Source organism: Xiphophorus hellerii, chromosome 13 (assembly GCF_003331165.1).
Source record: "Xiphophorus hellerii strain 12219 chromosome 13, Xiphophorus_hellerii-4.1, whole genome shotgun sequence".
Taxonomy (NCBI): domain Eukaryota; kingdom Metazoa; phylum Chordata; class Actinopteri; order Cyprinodontiformes; family Poeciliidae; genus Xiphophorus; species Xiphophorus hellerii.
The window spans coordinates 14,112,102-14,122,703 of record NC_045684.1 but is presented as its reverse complement, the minus strand read 5'-3'; the positions used below and the strand labels follow the sequence as shown (position 1 = coordinate 14,122,703).

At 38.4% G+C, this 10,602-nt stretch overlaps 4 protein-coding genes across 10 annotated transcripts in view; 3 read left to right on the top strand and 1 right to left on the bottom strand.

The window, feature by feature from the left end:
- The window catches only part of LOC116731563 (four and a half LIM domains protein 2-like), a 2,068-nt gene extending 501 nt beyond the window's left edge, over positions 1-1,567 (top strand). The window contains 3 exon segments of the mRNA XM_032581386.1: positions 398-509; positions 512-583; positions 877-1,567. Of these exon segments, the coding sequence (XP_032437277.1) occupies positions 398-509; positions 512-583; positions 877-1,028 (336 nt within the window). The 3' untranslated portion in view covers positions 1,029-1,567.
- Positions 1-10,602, bottom strand: part of csmd3b (CUB and Sushi multiple domains 3b) — a 642,306-nt gene that overhangs the window by 346,489 nt on the left and 285,215 nt on the right. The gene's annotated exons all lie outside the window — the stretch shown is intronic.
- LOC116730784 (uncharacterized protein C7orf57 homolog) lies at positions 2,176-7,984 on the top strand. The gene is made up of 8 exons (XM_032580275.1): positions 2,176-2,318; positions 3,315-3,387; positions 3,545-3,718; positions 4,577-4,664; positions 4,846-4,975; positions 5,784-5,848; positions 5,946-6,046; positions 6,255-7,984. The coding sequence occupies exons 2-8, from the start codon at positions 3,345-3,347 to the stop codon at positions 6,311-6,313; spliced, it is 660 nt and encodes a 219-aa protein (XP_032436166.1). The 5' UTR covers positions 2,176-2,318; positions 3,315-3,344; the 3' UTR covers positions 6,314-7,984.
- The window catches only part of LOC116730781 (plakophilin-4-like), a 31,992-nt gene continuing 30,238 nt past the window's right edge, over positions 8,849-10,602 (top strand). For both annotated transcript variants that reach the window (XM_032580271.1, XM_032580270.1), the window contains exons 1-2: positions 8,849-9,284; positions 9,853-10,029. In XM_032580271.1, the coding sequence (XP_032436162.1) occupies positions 9,898-10,029 (132 nt within the window). In that variant the 5' untranslated portion in view covers positions 8,849-9,284; positions 9,853-9,897. The remainder of the gene's footprint in view (positions 9,285-9,852; positions 10,030-10,602) is intronic.

Genomic DNA, 10,602 nt, shown 5'->3' with positions numbered 1-10,602 from the left:
TAGTTTTTAGCTTCAACTCAAACCAGGCTGATTAGTTTTATAACATTTTAAATTTTTAAGCTTTAATTGGAGTTAATTAACTTCTTGAGAGTTAGTTAGACTTTACCTTCAAGATAATTGAAAAATAATTACATTTTTGCTTTACTTTAAAATATAATAAAATATAACTTGTTTTTTGTTTTATTATAATATGATTTAATGGCAATAATTCTGCAGCTCTCTAATGTATTGTGTTTTTATTTTCACTTCTGTTCCTGAATTAAGTGTCGCAACCAAAAAAATATTGCTATAACTACAGTGTTTTTGTCATAAAATCAAAAATTTCAATGGCAAAACTAGAATTTTTGAAAATAATTTCTCATTTGTTGTTTTGCTTTGTTTTCCTTCGATCCTTTAGCCCATTACGACTGGAGGAGTGAGCTACCATGACCAGCCGTGGCATAAGGAATGCTTTGTTTGTGCTGGATGCAAAATGCAGCTGGCTGGGCAGAGATTCACCTCTCGAGACGACGCACCTACTGCCTCGAGTGTTTCTGCAACCTGTTTGCAAAGAAATGCGCCCACTGCACCAACCCAATCAGTGGTAAAATGACCTTGCACAAATCTTCAGATACTAGTTTAGGTTTTGAAAAAAAAAAGTTTCAAGTCACAGCAGAAACTATAAGTTTTGTTTCAGTTTTTTAGTTTGGAAATAAAGCTGAAAAGATTCACCAAAACCATTTTTTAACTGTAATTGGTTCAATTTTAACACCTAAACTCAACATTCTCTAGATTATGTGCTTAACTTGGGATCTGGTGTGTCCAATCACCATCAATTACAGAGTTATTGCATAAAAAAAAAAATCATGGGACTCCTCTCTGCTGTTTTTACCTCAGGTCTCGGGGGCAGCAAGTACATCTCATTTGAGGATCGGCAGTGGCACAACGACTGCTTCAACTGCCAAAAATGCAGCTCGTCGATGGTTGGTCGAGGCTTCCTGACGTTCAAAAACGACATCCTCTGTCCTGACTGTGGTAAAGACCTCTGAGGGGTCACCAGCACCCAGGAGGCAAACCAGTTTGACGGCCAATCGAGACAACTCGGCAGAATATTCAAACTATGACTATTATTTTCCAGTTTAATGAATATTAACCAGCATGATGTCTTTCTTTGGTTTTAATTGAGAAACTGGAACCAGTTTTAAGCAATAGTTTGTCTTAAAGATCAAATGAAAAACTATATAAATATCAGTTTGAAGTGAAAACCTTTGCTGCCTAATTTCTTCTACGTTTAACAGTATTTAAGTATTTTTATTAAATAGTAATGTCGTATAGGTTTTCCTACTAATTCTTCTCTGTCTAATAATTTTGGATGTTTCATCTGTAGGTATTCCTGGATGTCAGTAGAATTAAAATCTATTATTCTCAATTATTTGTCAGTCAAAAGAAGTTTTGTTTTTTGTTTAGGCTGATGTAAATTCTTAATGTTCTTTTAATTTTTTCAAGCACTATGACCTCTATTTTAAAGGCTAACAATTTTTCCCAATATGTTTTGTTTTCATTTCCTGTAGTCTTGTAATGTTATCTAAATAAACTAAATAGTTAAAATTAAATAAAAAAGCCTTAAATACTCCAAGTGAAATCTCATCTCAGTTATTTATTTATGTATTCGTTTGAAAAGTCTGAATAACCTGACTCTGTTCCTTACTTGTTTTTTCTTAAGTGGATCTGGATTCATGATTCTTATGGGGCCCATTAGGTTTAACTAAGTACCACCAAAACAATATGATTGTTAGTTATTAGTTGTGCCTTGAACAAGTTTTCTATTGTTTGTTTACAGTTTTGGTCAATAAGAAGTGGGCATCCTCCCACGGTCATAGTAAAAAAAGATTGCAAGACAATATGGCTGCCAAAATTCACTGTCAAAACTTCAGATTTGATGCTAAGCTAAAGGAATATTTCATTACTCTTGAAAGCATTCTAGAAACGTCCCTATTGTAATAAAAAAAGTATTTTTGAACTTAAAATGTTTTATTTTTTATGCTTTATTTGACAGCAGAACAAAGATTGTCTATCCATGTATCCAACAGAGGTTGCGTAACACAGAGTTCTCACTCTTATCGCATTATCATGCATCATAAACGTACAGTTGATTCGGGGGAAATAAAACTCAGTGTAGGGCGTCGTTTTAAATACACGATCTTTGATTCGTGAACAGGAAGAGAGCAGCAGGTGCCACAGGAAGCTGTTAGCTCTGTGAGGAGGAAAGAAGAAGCTATCGGCTTTTACCTGCAGCAACCCAACTCATCAAATACAAAAAAGCACACTGCAACATTAGAGTAAGAAATATTTATATTTTCTTATTTATTTGTTAGCACTTTATTAAAAAGGGATCACAATTTCATTGTAAAAAATAGGGAGATAGCGGTGGAAACTAGGCGGCTAACTCGGTTAGCAACGCTTTGTTAGCCTCTTATCTCAGTAATTTATTGCTCACATTAGCGGTGAAACCTGAGCCGGGCGATGTAAATGATGTTACGGCAAAAATAAACGTTTTATGTACGTTTTTTAATCTACTTTAAGTAAAACTATGGAAATAAAACCGACGGTAGTAAATGAGTAAATCTTGAGCGCTATTTGCTCCTTTACATTTACTCACCATGGCCAGATTTGACATTTTATCTCCATTCATCCATTCATCCATCCATCCATCCATCTGTTTATCCTTTTGCATGCATGTTGTCATCCATCCATCTGCTTTAATCTCTCTATCCATTCATCCATCCATCTAATCATAAGCTATTAATCATCCAACCAATCATTTTTATCATTTTGTTCATCCTCTCATCCATGCCTACGTTCACCAATGCATCTATTGCACATATTTATCTGCATGAATCTGGCCAATTTATTTTTCTATCCATTGATTTGTTGTTTCGTCAATGTTTCTTTTATTTGTACATCATGAATCTCTGCATTTCTATTAAAAAATAGACTAATAACTCTGATTTTAGCTATTGTGACCTCTGACCTTTTTTAGAAACCTTGTAGAACCATGCATCATGACTGTTTCCATTTAAAGTTTAATCCAAGTGAAAGCATCTTCTGTTTCTCAATTGTAACTGACAGCTTTATTTATACTGCCCCCATGTGGGGACAGTAGGAAGCTGAAGTGATAAAATATAATAAAATTCTGTTTTAATCATTTTTTTATTGCCTTATTTAAACTCTACAGAAGCTCATTCTTTTAATTTAAAAGTGTTTTACAGTTTGTTTTTGCTTTTTTTCCCTTCCCTAACTTGTGGCAGTTGTGAATTTAAAATGTTTGTATTTAGTTTGCAGATTTTCTTCCGTCGTCAGCTAAAATGAGCGCTGCTGCACCCAACCATCGAAGGACCAAACCCGGAGGTAAGACTGGTTAAAGTTCGCAAACTGTTTCCTCTTATTTCCTCACAACATTTGTACGTATTTGTGGCAATAAAACCAGTAGAAAAATTAAACTTTTTTTCATCCGAGAGCCACTATTTTTCAGCTTAATGAAGGTCATGCTTGTATTTTTCTGCAGGCATAAAGCCTGGAGCTGCGAACAGCGGCGTGACCGGACCCACCTCCCAGATTCCTGGCCTCTGCCAGACCGCCACCGAGAGCGCGGCGGTGGAGAGGACCAGCGGGCGGCGAGTGGGAATATTTGAGACCGACTCGGACTACGTCAAGCTGGCAAAGCAGGGAGGACACAAAGGTGAACCGATAAACCACAGATTTAAAATTACTGATCAGTTCAAGAGTTACTGACAACAATCCAATGATCATAAAGAAAATATTTCACTGTTTGGTTTAGTAGCTGTTTGTTTGCCTCCCTGTTGGGAAGCGTTCAGATTTATTAATTATTTTAACTTCATGATTAATCCTATCGCAATAAGCAATTAATTGATTAATCGCATGAAAAATTAAAAAGAGCTCAATAGTTTTAATTCTGACTAATATTTTATGAAGATGAATTTTTTTACAGAGATATAATCAATTTTATTTATGGTTTTGGTTGAGTGTGAATTTAATTTTGTTTTATTTGTTTTTGGTATTTAAATTACCAAAGATTTATACAAAAATTTGTATTTATTACAAGATAAATACAAAAACGATGGTAAATAAAAAAATTACTACAACTAATAAAAACAAATGGTTGGAAATGAAATAGAAAATTAAATAGTGATAATATTAAGTGTTCTTTACAAAATGAAAGTTTATTGATCTTTGAGAACTTGCATTATTATCAATATATTATAAAACAACAATATTATAATCTATTGCAATAATTTCTGGAACAATTTATCATCAGTAATATTAGTTATTGTGACAGGCCTACTCATGATGCATAAGCAGAAAATGGGAAATAAATGCGAATAAAACTTTGTGAATTCTCATCTTGGTTCATCGTTTTGAAACAATCCCCGACTCTGAGAGGTCGCAGTAATTATTTGGCCACTGAGCTGCTTTAGGTGTGACTTAAATCCCTTCTGGTGTTTTCAGAGTGGAGATAAGAGTCATTACTGCCTGCAGAGTTTTAGCTTCAACACGAATGTTTCCCTTCCTGCTGCAGGCTTATTGAGTCACGATGTTGATGACGATGACGCACCGAAGAAAGCCTACAACCCGCCCAACTGGTTCGGAGAGGATGAGTCAAAGAGGTAAGACGGGCCAGACGCTGATTTAGAGGAAACGTTTTCGTAGGAAGAGTCCAGAGGAGAGGAAAATGAAATGTTCCTGAATGCTCCGTGATCATACTGTCTGTCACCCAAGTGTTGCGGCTGCAGGCGAATTGTTCCCAGAACCTTCACATGGAATGTCATCGTGGTTTTGTGCTTTCAGCGGAAGCAAAGCCTCGTCTCCTGACAGCCAGACGAAGGCGGGCAGGCGGCCTCTGGCTGCTCCCTTTGGCACTGATAACAATTCCTCCTGGGAAAGAGAGACTGATAGTTTTTCCCATGGTAAAGAGAAGGTGAATGGACCGAACTAGTCACTCCCCAACATTCATGCCACGCAGATGCCACTCCATCTTTTGTTAATGCCATTATTTCAGTTTTTATCACAACTTTCCTTCATTTTCCACCTTCGTTTTTCATCCCTTCATTTGGAAATTGTTTCAGGTTTTAATCCTCCGGAGGGACTTTTTTGTTTCCTGGGAATTTGGAGGGGGAAACATTGGCTCAGTGATTGCAGTTCTCTCCACTATTCCAGCTGGTTCTAATCTGGGAAAACTGGATTACAGTGATGTGCAAAAGTATTCACACACACTTGAAGTTTTTCACATTGCAACCACAGGTTTCACTGTATTTACTGGGACTTTATGTGGAAGAAATGTGACTTATGGTTTAGTTACAAAGAAAAAACAGCAAAGTGTGGTGCATTCAGAGGTCACTTTATTAGTAAGTAAAGTTCAGCTTTACCTTCTGCTCTGCTGCATAAAATCACAGTGAAATACATTAAGGTTTGTGGTTGCAGTTTGGAAAAACATAAAGCGGTTCATGGAGTGTAAATACATTTGCAGGTTGCTGAGTCTGGGTTAAAACTAACAGATAAATCATCATTTTAAAATGTTCTGGTTGGTTTTATTTTTAACAGCATGGCAGGTTTTTTTCCCTTAAGTTTTCCTCTTTATTTCGTCCTCTGCTCTGCTTCCCTGATCTTTTTCCCAGCCTCTCATTTCTCCATGTTTTTTTTACTTGGTGAATTCCTGTAGTTCTGCATCCGTCAGTCAGGCTGTTGCTGCTTATATAACTGAATCTGGTTGATGTTTCAATCTGCAGATGTCTCCAGATGATGCAGTTGTGCCTATGGAGGGTCTGACCATGAGCAGCAAGTATAAGAGAATGTAAGAACTCGTTCCTTTCTTGGATTTACTGACATAAACGTGATTTATTTGGAAGGTTTTAGAGGTTTGATAACATGACGCTCTCTCTCCTGCTCAGATCCTACGATAAGAAAGCTCCTCCGGTCAGCATGTCCAAGCTGCTCAGTCACGGCTACATGGAGGAGAAGAAGAAGTCTGGAAATGACGACGATACTTCAAGTACAAACATTTTTATAGTTTAGCAAGAAATAAAATCTGAAGTTGGGAAGAAACTGATTTGTTTACATGAAATTAGACCATAAATCTTTCAATTAATTTCACTGGAAATGTGTGAAAATAACACCTGAATAAATTAGTAACGTGTTGCTAATGCTGCTGACGTTGTGTGCACGGTTTAGATTTGTTGTTTTCTGTGTTCGATCTGCAGGTGTGACTTCAGATCAGACCAGCACCGTCATGACGGAGGATGTGGATGATCTGGATTAGTTTGCTCAGGTTCTGGTTAGCAGGAACAATGGGGCTGTTCTTTAAGGTTCTTCTCCCCCCGATACGGGTGTGAACACACCTCTGCACCCTCTTATGTTTTACTCATGTTTATTGTAAATCCACTGACTGTTAGGTTTTGTACTCATGTTTATGCAAAGGTACCGTCTTTATTATTTATTGCTTTAATTTGTATAGAAAGAAGAAGAAAGGAGTGTTTCTGAGTAGTGTATTCAGTGTTGGTGACTTTTTGAGTTTTGTTTCTGTGCTCGATTTGAAAGCAGGGCTGGAATCCAACAGCTGCCGGTTTTTACTTCTGAGCCTCGTTGCTGTTCGCTTCCCGCCCTGGACGTATGAAGATCGACTTGGTGACGTTTAGATGTTTGTGCTGATGATTCGTGGTTCCAGTGACGTGAAGTATTATTTGCTCGTCTCGGCGTGATTTTTTTTAAATTTTCCGGCCGAGGCGACGCGTACGATCATCTGTCGAGACGGCAACCCTGCAGCTGCGATCACATGACGAAGTGAAAACTGACGGCCAGAGTCGCTGAGGTTTGTTTGGGTAAAAAGGAGCCAGATGTTATTTCTTTCTTTCCTTTGATCGTACTAATTATTCTGTTTTTAAGCTTCCTAAATTAAAATTGTATGGCCTCACTGCTGTGTTTACCTGCCAAAATAATAAGAATAAATCAGACATAGCTGAAGCAACAGGCTTTAGCTGCTTTAGTGCAAAAGTGCCAAGCTTGTTTCGCTGTGAAATCACAACATTCCCCTTTTAGCCACGACTAAACGTAGATGTGCTGTTGGATTTTAACTAGACACTTGAATTTTGAAGCTTTTTTTTTTTTGCATTCCTTGTCTGAAAAATCTCTAAATCTACAGTAAAATCGTCTTAAAAGGTTTAAAATTGCAATGCGACATAAAAAAAATCTTGACACCTTGTCGTTTCTGCTTCTCTTTGAGACGAATCCGTCAAATCAGCAGAGCAGAGGAGTGAGCAAAGCCATTAGGAACGGGCTGGCATGTTCCTGGAAGGTGGAGCAAAGTGATCTCAAAGTACTGCAGCAGACAATAGAGATCTGCTGTTCCTCCTCTCTTTGTCCGATTACTTTGACTGCCAGGACTTCAGGAGGTAATGCATCCCTGTCTCGCTTTATAAATGCCTTGACTCACCACATAGTTGTCATTTTAAGGCATAACTGAGCTGGGAGTTACATCCTGTTCCTTAAAAATGGAATAAATCCAACTAATTAGTCGTAGAAACAAATTCCTACAAGAAATGTTGAGCTTTTACTGCTAAATATATTTTGTCTGTAAGCGTTAAATGTTGACACTGGGTTTTTCTTTACAGTGTGAGGAACTGAGAATGTATCATGTTCTGATCTTTCCTTTTGAAGTACGGGTTTATTATTTATGTACTGTTAAATATTCAGGTAAACAGCGTTCTGCCGTGTTTTTCATTTTACAAAGAAGCAGTAGGAACCTTTAGTGGCTTAAAATCTCTTCTTTTCGCTTTTTCTTGTCAAATCTTAAGGTGGTTTTGAAAAATGCAAATATGCCAACTGAGATGGAAGAAGGTTTTAAATGAAGGGAAGTTCTCCGTCACTTCTCAGTGTGTAACTTTGCTCTCACAGTATTAATTGTCACTTCAATAAATGAGCATGTGCATGTTCATGTGTGGTGGTGTTTTCCCTTTATTGATATAAACTTGCTTCAGGCTCAGTTTGCACGTTTATTAAAAAAAGATTAAACTAAAAATTAGCAACAGTTCCTGAAATCCAGGCCAGGGAGGAAAGACATCAGCAATATTAGCTTAGAAGCTACTTTTCCTCCAAAATCAAAGGATTATAATCACACTAATTGATTTTTATTTGATGTCTAATAAAAGTTTAAAATGTTTACTTAAGAGACCCATTCAATAAATCATAATAGTAAAAAATGTTGAGATTTATCACACATGTATGGATATTAGATTTTCTGTTAATATTAAGATTAGAAGATTCATCTACAACACATTTATTTGAGTAATTATTTACAATACCCACTAAACTATCGGTTTTCTACTGGCTGTGTATTTTTTTCATAAATAAAACAATAAATAGTAGAATAAAATAAAAAGGTAATGAAAAAATGTCAGTACTGAGTATTGAAAAGTCAGGCGTCCATCTGTCCACCCATTCATCCATCCTGTCTATTTTTCCCTCCATTTCAATTTAAAGTGTCTAAAATTTATTGTAGTTTTTTGCATTTACATTAATTCAACCAATTTTATACAATAATAGTGTAGACAATTGACTAGAAAAATAGCTTTTAATTGATTTTGTTTCCATAAAATATTTATTTTAAAATCAATGTTGGATTAAATTGCAATCTTGACAATATTGGAGTTCAGTATGATGAACCTGATAACCTGAGCTGTTAACTGGGAATCCCATAAACATCCCTGTGACCAGCACTGGTGTGTGTGTGTGTGTGTGTGTGTGTGGGTGTGTGTGTGTGTGTGTGGAGACGTATCGCAGTAACACACACACACACACACACACACACACACGCTGGTCGCTGCAGGCTGCATCCTTCCTCTCGTCGCGAAGAGCTGCCGCGCTGCCGCACGACTCCTGCCGCGGCCACAGCGACGCGCGGCTCCTCATCGATCCGTCGATCGGAAATAATCCATAGCCGCATGGTGACGTCACGCCGCTGTTAACCGGCGCTCGTGGCTGGGTGCAGCCTTGACTTCAGGGATGGACGCGCGCGTTTAACTCCTCCGCTCCTCCTTGCACGCGGGGATTGATTGGAAGAAACGCACACAAAAAAAAGGGCAAATTATAATTGCACCACAAGCGCGAGGACGTGCACGCGGCTGTCTGTTTGTTTGTGACGTCGGCGCGTTGGGGAATGGAGTAGCTGTCACGGAGGAGAGGATGGAAGCGGACTGAGCCAGCTGTGGCCTGCTTCTAACAGCAACATCTGGCCGGTGAGTCGCGCTCAGCGGCGGGCGAGCAGCTCTGCTGGCTGCCCGGGCTCCGGCGCTCTGAGTCGGTGTGACCTCGTCCTTGGCTGCCGGATGGTGAATGAATGATTGAGGATGCAAGGTTGACCGGGAGATGCATGCAAGCCCATGCATCGTGCATGCACACCTGTTAATACATATAGGCAGCACTGGTGTGTGTTGAGATGTAAAACACACACAGAGAGGAAGGATGCAGCCTGCAGCGCTCTGTGTGTGTGCATGTGTGTGTGTGCAGTTCCTCTATGTGTGGAGAAATCTGTACCTGCATGCACAAATGACGGGTTATAGATTAGAGATGAAAAAACATGCATAGGGGAAAATAGAAGAATCATCTTTTGTCTCTTTGTGTCTCTTGAGGGATTAAAAAAAGCACAATCACACCGTAAGAGGGGAATTTATTGCAGGAATATCATGAATTCTGGGATATTGCAACATCTCAAAGCTTAATCCCTGCAACTGAAACACAGTGGTTCCCTAAAATTACATTGCCGTGATTTTCTGTGCATTAACCCACATCCTGACCGTCCTGCAGGGTCAGAGAGGGAGCCTGCAGCAGCCAGCCGGATCTGTGGGGGATATGGAGGAAGGCGACGCAGAAGGGGAAGGACCCATGGTGGTCAGAGAAGGTCCAAGCCGCCAAGGCCTCCAGTCGGAGTCCAGCTCCGCCACAACAACCACCACCAACCTCCTGGCTTCTGTTAAAGAGCAAGTAAGATGCTGCTGCTGCTCATTTCTTCCTTCCTTTTGAATGCAAACACCACCTTGGCAGCTTTATGGTGTGACTTTGCCAATATTTTTCATTTTAGAATGAAAATTTGTCAGAATTGTGATGAATCTGTGATTGTTACAGGAGATTTTCCATCACATCCAGGATGTTTTTTGGTTATTTTGAGCCTAATGCAGCTCAGGATCACATCATAATAACTCAAGAAATGTAGAAATATTACCTTACATGCTCAACTTTATGTTATTAGGCTACAAAATTTAACTGTACTATGTTGTGTTTGTCTTTAATCCTACAGTTTTGTAGTTTCTTTCACTTCCTGGTTGTGGTGGGTGATATGGACTTAGACTTTTTTTTGATAAAAGTCATGATAAGAACTATTTAATACTTTTTTTTACATTGGAGAAAATCGTGAAAAAATTGCAATTCACACAGTTTTGTTGGGTTTTAAACATCATTAGTTGGAATTTATTGTGAAAACAATAAATCAAAATTCTAGTCATGATAAGAAATGTATCAACATAATGTCAAACTTAACTTGTTGGCTGTGATTGGTTG

What these genes read in the sequence shown, in the direction of transcription:
- LOC116730784 (XM_032580275.1), top strand. Translation starts at nt 3,345, where the DNA reads ATGAGCGCTGCTGCACCCAACCATCGAAGGACCAAACCCGGAG. An exon ending in TCGAAGGACCAAACCCGGAG is followed by an intron (nt 3,388 to 3,544) that starts GTAAGACTGGTT and finishes ATTTTTCTGCAG; the next exon opens with GCATAAAGCCTGGAGCTGCG. An exon ending in TTTCCCATGGTAAAGAGAAG is followed by an intron (nt 4,976 to 5,783) that starts GTGAATGGACCG and finishes TTCAATCTGCAG; the next exon opens with ATGTCTCCAGATGATGCAGT.